Source organism: Equus caballus, chromosome 30 (genome assembly GCF_041296265.1).
Source record: "Equus caballus isolate H_3958 breed thoroughbred chromosome 30, TB-T2T, whole genome shotgun sequence".
In the NCBI taxonomy this organism is placed as follows: domain Eukaryota; kingdom Metazoa; phylum Chordata; class Mammalia; order Perissodactyla; family Equidae; genus Equus; species Equus caballus.
Window position 1 is genome coordinate 23,051,787 of NC_091713.1, and position 17,623 is coordinate 23,069,409.

Consider the following 17,623-nt stretch of genomic DNA (forward strand, 5'->3'; position numbering starts at 1 on the left):
CACCAGGCTTTTCTAGAAACTGTTCTTGAGCTCTAAAAATATAGATTAACATATTAACTTGTAAAGTTATGAAAACCAAATGAGATACTCTAGGAAACAGTTCCCGGTGCAATGCCCAGCAGACAGTCGGTGCTCAAGAAATGTTAGTTGTTTACCTTCCTGTTCATTCTTACTCTACTGTAATTATCCTTTAAATACCTCTATTCCATATTAGGCTGTGAACATCCAGAGGGATGAAGCTTATTTCTTTTATATATGTATGTCCATAAACACAGGACCTGCCACATCTTCTAAATGAATGCTAAATAAATAGATAATTTTTATCTCTAGCTAGTTTTAGTACATTTACTTAAACCAGGATCAATGATTGGTTGAAAGATTCATTTATGGAATTACTAAAAAAAGTATTGTGCAGCTATTATGTGTCAGGAACTATGATAGACACTGGAGACCAAAATGATGATGAGCAAAAACCAGACACTCTCCACTTGTAGTTTAAGAGAGATGATGCATATCATCTCACCACAGAATGTAAAATTGAATTAAGTGCTGTAAGAGAGGTACACGGCGCCCTGAGAATGTAGTAGGTGAGATAAATGTTAGAATAAGAACGGCTCAGCAAGATCCTGTCTTATTGACCTATTTTCCATTGGTCTGCTGTGTCCCCATATTCTATCACGGTCTAATTCACTTATTTGGAGTTTCTCTTCAGTTGGAACATCTCCTGGGGCATTGCTTCCAGAAGGCCATTGTTAAAATGAACCTCTTCCTGAGTGAGAAGTTTGGGTGTAGAGAGATGGACAAGCCTGCCAGTGTCTTCTATTAATTAATATGTTGATACTGATAATCTCATCAGAATGGTTTAGATATCGTCACTTTGGGAAGACAAAGGAGTCATAGAACAGTTGCGTTCAATGACATTTGTGAAATAATGGAGGCTCACATTCCCAGGAAGATGGGGGACACACTGAGTTCACCCAGCTAGGGGGCCTGGGGGACCCCAGTCAGGCTATTAACCCATCAAGAGGGTGGACATTTTCTCAGAATGATGGCGTCAAAGAAAAACGCTTTACAATTTTATCCATACGGGGCTTTTACTTAAATCAGCTCAAGCTGATATCTATGCCCCCAGCCCCCACCCCCTATCTATAATCCCCCCTCTATGGTAGCACTACTTTTAAACTTGTGATTATGTTTGCAGCCCACAAATGAAGGGGTGAAGTGGGTGGTACGTATCGAATTAAGGAATTTATTAATAGGAAACTCCCACAGAGGAAGTACTGGCTAGAGTGCAGCCAGCCTGTCCGCGATGCTCCAGTCGATGACTCACCTGTTCCTAAAGTAGTACTGCTGTCCCACAGCTTTCGACCGAGCCTGCAGCCGGGCTAACGTGGCCATAGCCTCCCGCATCTGGTTTACCACTGGTGTTACTATCCGTCTCCCAGGCAACCGGACTAAACCATAAAGCCAGTCCAGGGGGGCGGTTAACTTTCCATTTACTCCACTTTTTTCCCATCCTCTTTCAGCTTCCGGAACACTATAAAGAAACTTAAGAAATTTTGCGTAGGAAAACGTTCCAATCATTTGCCTCTATCTCTTCTGGGAGTAAAAAGAGGAGATTATAGGAGCAAAAAGCAGTAGGGGGTGAGGGGGGGAGGAGAACTAGTGGTTGCTCCCAGCATCCGGTTTCCGCCTCCCGCCTGCTTCCGGAAGCTCAGCTCAAAATGCTGAAGTGCTCTTGGAAGTCGCAGGTGCTGTGCTAGCTGGAGAGTGTTCTCGGGCCTGAGCCTCGAGGCCAGGCTCCCGGGTGGCGTTAATGTTCGGGGCCGCCGGGCGCCAACCGATCGGAGCTCCAGCCGCCGGGAACAGCTGGTGAGGCTGGCGGCCCGGGGGACGGGAGATCCGGAACGGGTGTGATGGCCGGAGGCCACTGGACCTTGGGATGGAAGCGGGAGGGAGTTGTGATGGATGTTCTGAAGACATTTAGGCCTTGCTCTCTCTCGTGCCCGGCATGGACGCAGTTTGAGGAAGGCGTTGAGGCATTCGCTAAAGATTTGTGAAGGGATCCAGTCGCTGCGTGCTGATTGCTTGTCTGACGCTCGATGATATTTTAGGAGTAAAGCTTTCTGCACTCCAGGAGCAGTTCAGTTATTTCCTCGTTGATGGCTGACAAGACCAGGGACAGAAGAATTTTTCTTAATCCAGACCTTGTTCCCTCACTTCCCTTTTAAATTTACTAGATTATACCGGGTGTCTTGGAATAGCAGATCCCAGAAATCTAGAGTTCTGGAAGTTTAGTCGTGGAAGAGACCCTACCTTCCAACCTCCCTATTTGGGTGTAGGAGTAACCTACCTGTTTCTGCCCCTTGATCGTTTCATTCTAGTTCAAATGAGATGTGTATGTATGTTGCTTAAGAACAGATAAATGCCAAGATTCAGTTTGGGGTTTAACTGTATCTACAGTATCACATCACCAGTGCTACTTTAGAATAATATGTTGCTTTGGCTTTTCAAAGTGCTTTCACAAATTAATACACTTTATCCTTGTGACAGTCCTGTGATAGGAGATGATCAGAGGCACAGGATATGTAAGTGACGTGGCCAAAATTGACATGCACATTTTAGTCCTAGGGCTAGAGGCTGATTTTGGGAGGTCTAGTTGAAAACTCTGTAATGTCTGTCCTGTTTTTTTTTTCCCCAAGCTCTTTTCCTCCAAGCATACCCAAGACAAGCAGTGAAACAAACAAGCCAGTTTTCCACTGACAGTCCTCAAACATAAAGTGTTAAATGGCAGGTGGGATGGGGCTAAAAAAATGTGTGTCCATTCCTAGAGTCTGCAGCAAATGAGAACATGGGAATTCCAGTAGTCTGATCTCGAAGAATTCATTTTATATCACCTATCACTGAAAAGTTAAAAGAATGTCTTGCCTGAAATGTTTTGAATGTGATGCGATCATTCTATAGTTCTTTTTATAATGAATATAGGTTGGTTATGCTCCTTTTAAGTCCTCACATTTTCCAGTGAGAAAAGCAGGGAGCGTTTTTTTAAATGAGTTATTTTTTTTAATGGTGATGTAATTAGCATAAAATAAAACCCGTAGTTCTCAAGTGTTTAGTATGTTTAGTTTTGGCAGTTGTGTATCATGTGTAAGCCGTGTAGACTGGTGTCCTCTTGCTGTGGTGATCACTGATTTGTAGGGTAGGTAACTGATTAAAAAATATGACTCTTTCAACTCCTTGCTCTCCTTTCCACCTTCTGCTCGAATCATGGTCAGGTACCTCTTTATAATACAGAGAAACCCTTCTTCATTTCTCTTTCAAAGATTCTATCTTGTTTTCACTTGTTGGCATGCAACTCATCCTTTCTTATGGCAGGAGAGTATGACATAGTGCCTAGCACTTAGTCAGTGTTTTTGAATGAAATTCTGAAAATCATGCGTGATTTGGCAAAATGAATGTGTTCCAGAGAACTAGATCCTTGATTTTCTAGTTTTATCTGCACAACCATCCTGTTATTCAGAATTTCTTAATGGAGTTTTCTTTTTCATTCATTGATTGGAAATTTACTATACTATGCATGTATGTTTTATCCCAGTGATGAAATCTCAGTGCCACTGGGGATGTTACTACTAACTAGTTACTTGGTGCCAGGTTTTCCATAGGATATCATCTCACATAAATCTTTTGAGGTAGGTGAGATCATCTTTTGCATTTTAGAGATGACGAGATGGGAACAAATGTAGTTTAGATAACTTGACCAAAGTGTTGTATTTGCAGTATGATCCCAGTATATCTAAAAAAATTCTTAACCACCCAATATACTGCCTATGTGTCTCAAGGAATATATAAACTGGAAAGTATGTGCCAGATTTGTTAACCAATCCAGAATTCCTTAACTTCCATCTTGACTTCAACTTTTTCTCCAGTGTCAAGGCTAGTTTTTCAATTTTTAGACACCAACTGGGTAAGTGTAGATGATTTATCTCTTTCTTAACAATTTGTTGGAAAGTAGAACTGACATTTTATTTTGTAATTAAAAAGCCTAAGGAAGAAAAGTCTTAGACATTAAAATAATAAAGATCCTATGTTTGTGTGTGTGTGTGTGTGTGAGGAGATTAATGTCTTTTTTTTTTTAAGATTGGCACCTGAGCTAGCAACTGTTGCCAATCTTTTTTTTTTCCTGCTTTATCTCCCCAAACCCCCCCATACATAGTTGTATATCTTAGTTGCAGGTGGAAATTAATATCTTTTTTATGCAAGTTAATCTTATAAGTGGTTCACATTATATTTTTATACAATCTTTGTAGCTGAGGGTGTCTCTCTCCTCTCGCTCTCATCACTCACATACAATTTTGAAATTAGGTCCGAAGAGCTTCTTTTTGGACTTACAATATTAACTTGCCTTTTAAAGTTTGATTCATTTAATGGACAAATCACATTTAGAATTTAGATACACTTTCCTTTATTACTTTTTACTTTATTAGTGATTTATATTTAAAGTCAGTTTCTGGGAGGTTTTGGGAAAGATTTTAAAGGTTGGACTAAAATTTTAAAAATGAAGTCCTTGATATTGAAAATATTGAATCATTATTGATATATTGAACTGTAGTGTCTATTTATTTAACTTTATGTGGCTTTGCTTTAAAAAAAGTCATTAAAAATAAACTATTGATTCTGGACCTTTTTTTCTGTAGCTTCATTTTCCTATTTGGTATTTTGATTTTCTATAGATTTGGAAAACTGTGTAGTCAAAAATGTGCCTTTTTTAAAATAAATGTGGTTATTTTGGTCTTGAACTCAGTTTCATACGGTTAGGCTTGTTTTGAGTCAGGTTTCTGTTTCAACACTTAGCAGTCAGAGCAATGGCCAGTATGATTTTGCCAAGTAACTCATTAATTTTGGTATAGCTTCTTAGCATCCTTATTTATGGCAAGCTGGAAGTCTTAAAACCCTATCTTTGATAATTTTCCCTGTACTGCCGCATTTACTTAACTAAAAAGTTAGAGTATCTGGCTTGTTAATGTGGCAGAAAATTTGCAATCTGGATTGTCTGAACTTTTAGTTGTCATATTTTTCTTTCACTATTTGTTCCTTCTTTTAGCCCTTCATTGATTTGTTCATCCAACAGACTTTTTTTTTTTGCATCTTTTTTGTGTCAAGTATTATGGTAGGTAGTTGTAATCCATATTCAATTGTCAGCTTTCTCATTCCTAATCTGGGAATTCAGAATATATTATATATTCAGTAAAGACCAAGCAGTTACCATGTATAAGCAATGAATGGGCCTCATTTCCTACATTTTAGAAGCTTACCTACATATACTTTAATATATGGGTGTTACAAGAATTGGAATGAATTATTTTTTAGATTTTGTTTGTTTTAATTATTACTTTTTTATTTTTTATTATGTTCAAATTATTTTATAATATATATTTACTTAAAGTTCATTTTTAAAAATTGTTTTTTGTTTAAAAACAAAGTTATTTTTGTTTGTTTTAGACTTTGACTTCATTTCATTTAGATGGTTTTTCATTCAATAGTTTACATTTTGAAAGCGATCAGAGTATAAGGAAAGACGTTTTGAATGACTCAAAGTCATTGAATGAAGTGAAAAAATCAAAAGAATGTTCTTAAATTTAAATAATAAAGGAGCCTGCCTTATGAAATCACTATTTGGAAAGTACAATTAAACTTTAAGCCCTGTATGATTTGTTTTTTGTCAAGTTGCTAGGGTAAAGAGGAAAGAAAGCTTTCTAAGTGTTCCTGTGGTGACAGACATGACAAAGTAGCAGCTGCCAGCAGCACCTCCAATTGAGTGCAAGTCAGTGGAGCTTTTCCTCCCATTGTGGGATGTGAGTTTTTCTGTTTGGTGCAGAATCCTGTGACTCTTAACTTGAAAGTATGCTTTTCTTTAATCTTTTTTTTTTCTTATATTTCTATATTATTAAGATAGAAGTAGGTCAGATACACAGCATTAATTCTTTTTACTTGAGATTTTTGGAGTTTTTTAGATCCAGAAAAGTCTTTAAGGAGTCCATGAATATCTTGAAATTGTGTGCCAGATTTTTGCAAATGTCTGTTATCCACCCCTCCCCATCATTCGTTGTGGTTCAAGAACTCAGAAAGGTTGACAGTCTTTGCTTTTGTTATGATATTCTCAGCATTCATAATATGGTTATTCCCTTATTTTCTTTATTGAGGTCACATTGGCTTATAACATTATGTAAATTGCAGGTGTTCATCATTATATTTTGACTTCTGTATAGACTACATTGTGTTCACTACCAAAAGTCTGGTTGCCATCTGTCACCATACATGCATGCTCCTTTCCCCACTTCTTCCCCCCCATGGTTATACCTTGAAAGCAGAATAACATGATATTTCAGTGGCCAGTTGTCTTATTTGTGTGTAGAGGTTGTTGAAAGATGAAATAACAGCTCTGACACATAGGTACCCACTCTCATCTTCACAGAATCCCTTCAGGGTAGAAATTATACCCATTTTTGTGATAAATAAACAGAATCAGAAGATAAGGACTTTGTTCAAGGCCCTATGGCTAATCAATATAGTAGAATTTAGCTTTCAAATTTACAGCTTTGGTTCCAAAGCTCGTGTTCTCTACAGTTTCCTCCCAGCCTTTTCCCCCCCCTCAGAGAATTCTATTCCATATTTATTGCCTAGTGTTAATGTAATGTTATAATTAGTCATTTACATCTTTTAGAATAAGATAGGTTCCCCGCCCCGCCATGTTCCGTCTTTCAGAGAGAGAGAAAAGGTTACTCTGATTAATGGTTTAAATGGGTTGGTCAAGGAATTTCTAAACTAGCTCAAGTGTTAACATTTAATGTTAGGTTTATTCTTAATTTCCTAAGATGACCTGCCCCAAAATATATAAAAGGAGAAAATTGAAGACATAATCTTTTATTAGATTACTAGGCTGAGAGAAAGAACTTATTTTGACAAATTGTATTACCATTAAGGAAGGAAATTTATAAATTCTATGAGCAGCAGAAATAAGTTTGTTAATTCTTATGGACCATATTCTGTTAAGTTAGTTAAAAAATTTAGCCCTTGATGTGGCATCTTTAAGGCTCACCGTTTGCATGTTTACTCGCGCATTGTCATGGTCTCCACTATTATCTATTAATTTTAGTCTGTGTACTATTTGGCAATTTGCTATATACTTTAAGAACCACCCAACCTTTCCTGTCTTAAATAAAAGCTAACATGAATATCGAGGCATTGTAATTCCGAGACTCTTTTCTTAAGTTTGTGATCAGACATAGCGTACATTCATCAGCATAGTTATTGACCGTGTACTGTGTGTTAGTACAGCATTGATGTACACATTGAGTTTTTATTGATTGGGAAACTAACACAATTATGGCTATTCCCTTACGTTTTTGAAAGCCAACTAAGCAGTTGTATTTAGCAACAGGTAACTTACTTTTAGCACTCTACTCCTAAAATTACTTAACTTTGTAGAAGAGATAATCTGTATTTTACAGAGATGAAGATGAGAATGTTACCATGTACTAGGTGATAAGGTATATATTTTTTTCCTAAACTAGGTATTCGATAGCCATAGTCAATTACCCTTTAGTTTTATCTGGAAGATTTTTGTTTGTTTTTTAATGAACTTGTTGGGTTTATTCAGTAGATACACATTTATGCACTTGTTATATAGTTATGTTTATCTGTATCCAGGCAAGGAAATTATTCTTTTGAGTAACTTTTCTATACATGCTATATTTTTCCCTCTTAGGAATAGTAGTTATTGCTAAGAGAGGCTTCAAAAAGTAATAGTCATTGACAAAATAGTTGGCTGTTAGTTACTGGGGGGTCTGTTTTCTGGGCTTTCTTGGGCTTTGACTCCTGCTGTGCCCGCCTGTAGGTTGTTGACTGCCATTTGAGAGCTCTTGGTTCCTCAGTCAACTGCCAGTCCTTGGGGACATAAAAGCAGTAAGTTAGGACTAAGGCAGCTGTCTGATTCTTCTTCCTTGAACCAAAAACATTTGCAAGAAAACCCTAAATTCAGTGCCACATTTTCTTCATTAATTGATCTTCCTCACTGGCAAACATACATTTTCAGAAGGGCTTTTTCTGAATTAATTACAGCTTGTTGTTAAGGAAGCGAAGGAGAGCAAGTCACTCATTTTACTGGATGTTTAGTGTTGCCTAGAGGAGGACAAACAAACAAATTTGACCTTTAGCCAAGAATTTTTACCTAAAACTAGCATATCAGATTTGGAGTTGGGTATACATTTTATATTGCCCAGCATAATCTAATAACTCCTTGAAAAAAACCAAAATGCTTATCTACCCAAGTCATTCCTTTCTACAAAATGCAACTTTATGTGAATAGTGGGACTATGATTTTATGCTATTCATTTGGACTATCTTAAGAAAAGTATTAGTGAGCTGTTATCTTAGACATTATACCCAGTGCACACTATTCCCAAAAGATGTCATTTCCAGTGAATTCCACATGAAAAGGAATTGTTTTATAAATGTAAATATAAAATTTTCACATTAGCTAAGTGGTAATTCACTGAATTTTACTGTAACTCAAACTTGAAAACTGTGAATGCTTAATTTACAGATTTTTATACTGAAAAGTTACAGATTTCTAGCTTTCCCTTCCAATAAGAAAGGTCTTATTTAAGAAAATATCTTTAGGATCAAGTGTTTCAGGACTGTAGTCTTCAATATACCTGCCAAGGCAAAGAAAATAAATAAGCTCTTGATCATGTGATGGTCTCTTATAATTTTATTTCTGTGAGACCAGTTGATACCAGTTTTACCCAAGAAAATTGGTGAAACAGCTTGACTGACTGACTATAATATTGCTGGCTCGTTAATAGGCATTTTGGTTGGGATTGACTTGCCAGAGTCTGGTTATTTGAAACTGAAGGGGAAAAAAGTGACTTGAACTCTCAATGGCACTTAGAATAAATGTATTTTTTCTGTTTTTATAGGATTTTTTAAAAAGCTTTTTAAAGTAGTTTTTTAGTTGATTCATATTTGAGTGACATCGTGGGATAAATTGCATTCTTCTAATTAAAATATTTTAAAAAATATGTTGTTTTTCAGGGCCAGCCCGGTGGCACAGTGGTTAAGTTCGCAGGTTCTTCTTTGGCAGCCTAGGGTTCGCCAGTTTGGATCCTGGGCACAGACCTACGCACTGCTTGTCAAGCCATGCTGTGGCAGGCGTCCCACATAAAATAGAGGAAGATGGGCACCGATGTTAGCTCAAGGCCAGTCTTCCTCAGCAAAAAGAGGAGGATTGGTGGTAGATGTTAGCTCAGGGCTAATATTCCTCAAAAAAAAAATTAAAAAGAAATATGTTGTATTTTCTCTTGAGAAAAAGAATATAAAATCGAATAAGGCTGACACAATTTTAATGAGGTTATAAAGAAATTTCACTATCATTCTTAGTAATGATATTGGTTATATTTTGTTAAACTCTGTTCGTTACAGCAATACTTTTTAAATGAAATTAATTGGAGAATATCAGATTTCAGTGAGTTGAATCTGATGTGTTACCCTTTTTTAATGTTAAGACGACCACATTTTCTCTTCTGAAGTAAAGCACTAAATTGTTACTTCCAAAATAACCTGCAGATGTAGTTAGAGATTATATTCAATCATTGAGTTAATTTCATATTAATATTTGTAACTAGTCATTCACTCATTGATAAGAAAACTGTTTCTTCAAAAATTAAACTACTCAAGAACCAGGTGATAGTGAGTTTTCCTTTAGACAAATGATCCTTATTGTAATACATGTGAAACAGACGCCGATGAATTTTGTTAAAGATGTAATATTATATTCAGAGATGTTACATCTTCACACTACATTTCTTCCAAAGAGCTAATGTTAAAGGAAAAGAAGAAAATATTCATTGCAACAAAGGGAAAACAAAAAGGGAATCATTAACATACAGGTAATGGAGAAAAGATCCATTTAGCTTATCATCATAGCCAGAATTGCAGCCCTTGTTTTGACTTTAATGATAATTCCTACATGACACATCTTTCTCTTAATCAAATGCAGTGCTCTGAAACCTGAGTGATATATAGAACCCTTTTATTTATTTTACTTTGTGTGTGTGTGAGGAAGATTGGCCCTGAGCTAACATCTATGCCAGCCTTCCTCTATTTGGTATGTGGGACACCACCACGGCATGGTTTGATGAGTGGTGTATAGATCTGTGCCTGGGATCCGAACCTGTGAACCCCCAGCTGCTGAAGCAGAGCACACGAATTTAACCACGATGCTGCCAGACTGGCCCCTAGAACCCTTTTAAAGGAAAAAAGTTATATCATTGGCCCTCCAGAGTTCATTTAAAACATATATTTGAATCGGCGTATTTTTGAAAAATGTGTATCCCTATAGGCTTTTTGTTTATTCATTGAGGATGCCAAAGGAGATAGATCTGGAAAATGCAAACCCACATTAACTGAAAGGCAATGTCCTGTTACTTAATTGCTCAATGTGCATTTTACTGATGACTACAGCATTGGTTCTCTGACTTCAGCTCACTGTCACCACCTGTACTGCCCCGAGCCTTGGGTTGATGAGGTCTCCCATCCCTTTTTCTAGTCAAAAGAATAGAATGCCTGACTGTGAGTCATTTGGGGCTTCCTAAGACGTATATTGATTCTGCCTCTACAATTAAGATAGTGCTTCCTGCTGATAAATCGATCATAAACAAAAGTACAAACCGAATCCTGGAATTGTGTAACTGTTCTTGGCTGTGGTTGGGTGAGCATTTAGGCTCTGGAATCAGATTACTGGAGTTTGAATCCTGTTTCTCCCACTTCATAAATGTGTCACGGTGGGCAGGCTGTCCTTAATCTCTGTCTGTGTATTTCATCTGCCACCTCATAGGGTTCATAGGGTTGTTATGTGAGAATGAAATGAGGTAAGGCTTATAAGACACTTAGAAATGGCACACAGTAAGTACTCAAGTGTTAGAAGCTGTACGCGTGCATCACGTGTTGAGTGGTAAATGCAGTTGAATCACAATGTATGTTTGTTTTCAGATTTTCATTAAACTGAAAAGACAGAATTGTTGTAGAAAGTCGTTAGAATTGCAAATGGACTCTAGAAACTAAATAGTCCTCTTTAGTTGAGAATATTTTGATCGCTGGGTGCTTCTAGATCTCAGTTTGAGAAGTGATTGTTCATGATCTTCCTAAGAAAGGTGCATATTTGAGTTACTTATAGTGTTTAAAAAGTAAAACCAGAATCCTGGGCCCTCTATAACGTCAACTGATTTAGAATCTTCGGGAGTTGGGTTTGAAAGGTCCAGTGTAGTTTATAAAAGTCCACAAAGAATAGTCATGTTTATCCTTGCTGATAACCTCAGTGGATAATTTTCTCACTGGTAATATAATTGAATGGTTTTTGTTTGTTTGTTTATTTTTACTAAAAAAGGACAAGAGGCTGCCTCAGAATGAATTGTAAGAGAAATGATGGCTGTTTTAGACCAGTGAGGTTCCAGTTTGAATATGAACATAGTTTCTGCTTCACTGGGTTATGAGATTAGTGTGGCCTGAGGATATGTCTAGTGTTTGGTTAAGCTTTCTTTTCACATTTAATACAAATCTTGAAAGTACCTGTCAGTCTTTCCGTCTGCGTCACGTTTCATGGCAGTGACTGGGGAGAGCGTGTGGTGAGGAGAGGATTACGCTGTACTTCCTTCTTCACTTAGAGATGTGTATTGTGTGTGTGTGTGTGTGTGTGTGTGTGTGTTGGGGGGTTGGGGGGTTGAGGAAGTTCTCTCTATGTCCTCTAGGAAAAGGACGGAAGTAGATTAAAGAACAGCAATTTGAGCAGAAATAACTTTTCCAGAATTATACAGTAAAATATAAAATTACTGGGTCTTTCATTGCTGATATTATGCTTACTCTATCTTGAAGTCATTCCTGTGTTTAATAAGAGAACTTATACAAGAAAAAGGAGCTTAAAAATGAGTCAGAATATTTGGAACTGTAATATCTTGGATAGAAAAATTAAATAGCTTTTAAACATTTCTGTATAATAGTTATTAGCTTTATTCAGATTTAGAGTGAATCGTCAGCTGTAATAAACTAGGTTAATGGGGTTGATACTGATTATTTCCTTTAAATGTTTTTCTTTCTTTAAAAAAATATAGGCATTTCAGTCGAACCATGGAAGAATTGGTTCACGATCTTGTCTCAGCATTGGAGGAGAGCTCAGAGCAAGCTCGAGGTGGATTTGCTGAAACGGGAGACCATTCTCGAAGTCTGTCTTGCCCTCTGAAACGCCAGGCAAGGAAAAGGAGAGGGAGAAAACGAAGGTCATATAATGTCCATCACCCATGGGAGACTGGTCACTGCTTAAGTGAAGGCTCTGATTCTAGTTTAGAAGAACCAAGCAAGGACTATAGAGAGAACCACAATAATAATAAAAAAGATCATAGTGACTCTGATGACCAAATGTTAGTGGCAAAGCGCAGGCCGTCATCAAACTTAAATAATAATGTTCGAGGGAAAAGACCTCTATGGCATGAGTCTGATTTTGCAGTGGACAACCTTGGCAACAGAACTCTGCGCAGGAGGAGAAAGGTAAAACGAATGGCAGTAGATCTCCCCCAGGACATCTCTAACAAACGGACAATGACCCAGCCCCCAGAAGGTTGTAGAGACCAGGACATGGACAATGAAAGAGCTTACCAATATCAAGAGTTCACCAAGAGCAAAGTCAAAAAAAGGAAATTGAAAATCGTTAGACAAGGACCAAAGATCCAAGATGAAGGAGTAGTTTTAGAAAGTGAGGAAATAAGCCAGACCAATAAGGACAAAATGGATTATGAAGAGCAGAAGATCTCAGATGAACTCATGAGTGAAAGGTGACTTTTATATTCTCTAAATATAAAAATATGTGTCTCCAGTGTTTGTAGCTGAATGTGGTTTGTATTTTAATTAATTCTATTTTAAAATAATTATAAATTATAATAATGATAGTTCTATTACTATTTAACCACGGTTATATTTCCTTATAATTTGATGATGTTTAGCACAAAGCAAAATTGCTTATTTGATTTACACAAAGTCTTTTGATTGTGTTATAATGACTTAATTTTCAGCTACAAAGAGAAAAGGAAATGGATTTTCAATGGGAAAGAATGTGCGTTTGAATAACACACATTTGTAACTCTTAGAATTGGATTTATAATTATTTATTTTTTTAATTATAGAGCTTTAGCGTCTGGTGTTTTTTAATGTCGCCATGCATCAGTTTATTCTGATTCCTGAGAATCAAAAGTTTATACCACTTGACTGTGTGTGGCTTGATATGTTAAGAAGTCTGGGGATTGCTAGAAATTCTGATCACTTATGAATTGTAAAACCCAATTTATAGTCTAGAAACACCTGATCTTGTCATTAGACGAATGAGAAAAGCAATGATCCTTTGGCACTTTGTCCAGTGTATCTAAAGAAGTAAAATTACTTAAAACAAAAAAATGTATTAGGAAGGTTTTGAAATGCTTATGGTGTCTGCTTTTCTTCCAAGCAAGTTGTCATTTTTATACCAGGATGAGAATTCTTTGTATGCTAGTAGTGGGCCTTTGTGACTGAGGACCACTCAGCTTCCCACGAAAGTCATTATCTTGCTGAGTTGCTGGGAGAGTGTGTGGCAGTGGAGATAAGTACTCAATTCTGGATTATTCTCAGATCATCTGCTTTCTGGATTGATTGTGCAAGCCCCTCCTTTTATTGATATCTGCCTTTTATTGACAGACATCTACCCTGCAAGAGAAATGAGATGAAACTCTCTTCGTTTCTTTTCATTGTAAAAAATATCTGAGTATCTATTAGGTATGATCAGCCTGCCCAGCAGTCAGTAGCCCAGGTACACATTTTCAAAGAGGATGTTTTCACTCCTGAATAAAATTTTAAAAATTTGTTTTATTTTAAACTTACCTATGTATTTTTTTTTGTCCCTTAAGAGTTAGGTGCATATTCCTTCTGTGGGAAGATTGCTAAATATTTAAGATATTTTCCTAACAAGTGTAAGCGTTTTTTAAGACTACTTCCAAAGCTTTCCTTCAATGAAAAGCTATATATTTCCATGGATCTGAATTATAAATAAGAGCTGAACTACTTTACTCCTTGTGTGCAATTTAACAGACATTTGAGTAACTACTGTTTACTAGTCACTCATGATACCAAGACTGATAATAAGACAGACCTATTCTCTACAGCCTCATACTCTGGAATAGCAGACAAGCAAATGATGAAAATAAAGTGTGCTGTGTGGAAGGTTCTGGTGAGGGAAGACGTCATAAAGAAGCTGAGATTTAAAGCAAGCACTAAGCGTCGTTCAGATTGGAGGAGGGAAGAGGACAGAGGGAAATGGCATTCCTAGGTAGAGGGAACAGCTTGTGCAAAGGCCTGGATTGTGGAGCAAGTGGGAAAGTATATATAGTTTATTATGACTAGAATGTAAAGTGGGGGTAGAGTCTACTGCAATAAGCTTGTGTTGAAGGCCTCGTGTGCTGTGGTAAATAACTTGGGTTTCGTCCTGTAGGTAATGGGAAGTCAGTGAAGAATTTTTAGCAGTGAAGAAACTCAATTAAATTTATATTTTATCGAGATAGCATGATCTTGACAGCAGTGTTTTGTTTAGCTTTGACTGACCCTCAGCCCATCCTCAAACGGGAGATGAATTATGGCGGTGACAGTGGAGGAAAAAAATCTGAGAACAGTTTTAAGAGCTGGAATCCCTGGGAGGCGGGCTGTGTTTGGGAGGATAGATGAGAAAGAGGACTCTGAGATGATTCAAGAATAGAAAATATAGGAAATGAGCAGATTGGGGCAGGCGTCTGGGATTAGTATACATACGTTAATTCACCAAGCATTCCTGGAATATATTCTCCGAAGACTGTGCTGTAAAAGTCATACTAAAAAAGTGGGAAGATGTGTCCTTGGAGATAAGCCTTAATGGCCGTCGGATGCTGAAAATGAAAGGCTTGCTTCTATTTAAGTCCTTGTTCTCATTTATTTATTTATTTATTTACTTATTTATTTAGATTGACCCTGAGCTAACATCTGTTGCCAATCTTTTGGGTTTTTTTCCTTTTTCTCCCTAAAGCCCCCCAGTACATAGTTGAATATTGTAGCTGTAGGTCCTTCTGGTTGTGCTCTGTGGGACGCCACCTCAGCATGGCCTGATGACTGGTGCTGGGTCCGTGCCCAGGATCCAAACTGGCGAAACCGTGGGCCACCAAAGTGGAGCTCGTGAACTTAACCACTCAGCCACGGGGCCAGCCACTCTTGTTCTAATTTATTGAACACACTAACAACTACATGATATACTTGGAACAACTAGCTAGATGTCAATGAGGTGAAATGTAAAGACAGAAACATGTTTAAAACACATATAGAAATATCTCAAATTAGGACAAGGACTGCTAAGGACCAAGAGCTGGAGTGGGAATACTTAAAAGAGGGAATTCTGGTTTCCTTATATCTTTAAGAAAAGTGGGCAGGCAGAGAGAGAAGGGAGAGGAGATAAGATAGGGTTGCCACTTGGAGAAAGAACAGAAGCAAAAGGACCAGAGATGGGGATGGGAAGAATTTAGGTGGGGCCCCACCAATAGAGAGCTTTGAAATCTAAATTTTTTTTTTTTAAAGATTTTATTTATTTATTTTTTCCTTTTTCTCCCCAAAGCCCCCAGTACATAGTTGTATATTCTTCACTGTGGGTCCTTCTAGTGGTGGCATGTGGGACGCTGCCTCAGCATGGTTTGATGAGCAGTGCTGTGTCTGCACCCAGGATTCGAACCCAGGAAACACTGGGCCGCCTGCAGCAGAGCGCGCAAACTTAACCACTCTGCCACGGGAAATTAAAAATTAAAAATTAGAAATTTTTTCTAAATTTAATCCAACAAGTGTGGAGAAGTAATTTTAGATTTTTAATAGAAGACTTATTATATATATATGTACATGTGTGTTTTATAAACTTTTGGAATAGTTTTAGATTTACAGAAAAGTTGCAAAGATAATGTGTATCCTGTATATTCTGTTCCCATATATTTCGCACCCTGTTTTCCCTATTGTTAATATCATACCTTTGTCAGAATTAAAAAGCCAACATTGACACATTATTAATGAAAGACAATACTTTATTAGAATTTCCTTTGTTTTTATTTAATATCCTTTTTGTATTCTAGGATCCCATCTAGGTTATCACGATATTTTTAGTCAACAAGTTATTTTGAAAAGATGAGCCTGTTTATATGTAGACTATATTAGAGAGGGTAAATCTGAACTCAGAGAGATTAGAAGACCATTGTACAAAAAAAAAAAAGGCATGTAGATTCTAAGTCCTTTATCTGCAAATCTGAATTTTGAAAGCTGTGAGAAACTAATTCATTTGTGGTCAGACCTAACTTGATCTGTATTTAATGTGGATATTCATTCATTTAATTGAAAAAATATATTAATATGTTTGATTATGGAGGGCTTCCCTTAGGCATTTTAGAACTTACCTCCCTAAACTTTGAAAAATTCTGAATTTTAAATACATTCTGCCTCAAGAGTTTCAGAAAAAGAATCGTGACTTAAGGTATGTATGATAGGCCCCTTATTAGAGTTGTGTTGATGAGAGCAGACAGGAAAGCACAGCTCAGTCACAGAAGAGAAGAAAAATCACTAGTAGTTTGGACACATAAATAGCAAAATGATAAAGTTTCTAGAGTGTTTGTAACACTAACGTCGCTATGCATAGAAGAGCACACGTTTGTAAAGAAGAAAATATGGACGTGATGCTCCTAGAAAGCATTTTCTTACATTAACACTCATGCAGTATACTGGAGTATAGGGAGCTTCATCTATTCTCTTCATTTGCAGAAAGTTAAAGAAAAAGGTCCTAATTCAGAGTCCTTGGGAAAATGTGCCACTTAACAAATTCTTATCCTTTTTGTTTATATTTATTTTTTAAAAATCAAGCGAAAACGAGGTGACGTTTTATATTCACAAAATACGTATGGATTTAGATCTCAACTATAATTTTAATTCTAAACTCAATTTAAGTATTTTAAAACAGGTTAGGATGCCTTTTTTTCTTTTAAGTCAGGTTACAGAGTACTGCATGTTAATGGAAAATGTATTATAATTTAAAAAATGACCTGAGGCAATTTCCTGGTTGGTAAAATTAAGAATTACAGTAAAAAGAGAGTTTAGGAGAATTTGTAAAGAACGTCATTCAATTTTCTGTAGAGGCCAAACCTCTTATTATATCACCTTGTTCCTGTGGTTTTTTAAACTAACTGGATTATCATATAAACATTGCCTCTGTTAGAACTAATAATGACAGTTTATTCATGTCAATCTACTATCTACTCTTTGTTTTAATCTGTATGTTAAATTTGACTATCATACTCTCAAACTTCTATGGAAGGAATGAGAACCTGCTATTTTTGTATACCCATTCCTTAATGTTGGTAGTATTCTCTTTTTTGCCCAGTTTTTGCTCAAAAGAACCTTAACTTTGATTATAACAGATTGTTACCATTGTAAACTTTTTCTCTTCCTTGCGGAGTAATAGAGTTGTTGTGAATTCTTAAGCAGTGTCTTTCCCAGAATA

At 36.8% G+C, this 17,623-nt stretch overlaps 2 protein-coding genes across 5 annotated transcripts in view; one reads left to right on the plus strand and one right to left on the minus strand.

Annotated features, from left to right (window-relative positions):
* SPATA17 (spermatogenesis associated 17) overlaps window positions 1–1,693 on the minus strand; it is a 197,225-nt gene extending 195,532 nt beyond the window's left edge. The window contains exon 1 of one of the 2 annotated variants that reach the window (XM_001490428.5): window positions 1,331–1,693. In XM_001490428.5, the coding sequence (XP_001490478.4) occupies window positions 1,331–1,584 (254 nt within the window). In that variant the 5' untranslated portion in view covers window positions 1,585–1,693. The remainder of the gene's footprint in view (window positions 1–1,330) is intronic. The other variant, XM_014738070.2, reaches the window with a different exon arrangement.
* GPATCH2 (G-patch domain containing 2) overlaps window positions 1,688–17,623 on the plus strand; it is a 221,380-nt gene continuing 205,444 nt past the window's right edge. For 2 of the 3 annotated variants that reach the window (XM_023632692.2, XM_014738072.3), the window contains exons 1-2: window positions 1,692–1,872; window positions 12,165–12,881. In XM_023632692.2, the coding sequence (XP_023488460.2) occupies window positions 1,817–1,872; window positions 12,165–12,881 (773 nt within the window). In that variant the 5' untranslated portion in view covers window positions 1,692–1,816. Of the gene's footprint in view, window positions 1,873–12,164; window positions 12,882–17,623 lie in introns of all 3 variants that reach the window. The other variant, XM_001489520.7, reaches the window with a different exon arrangement.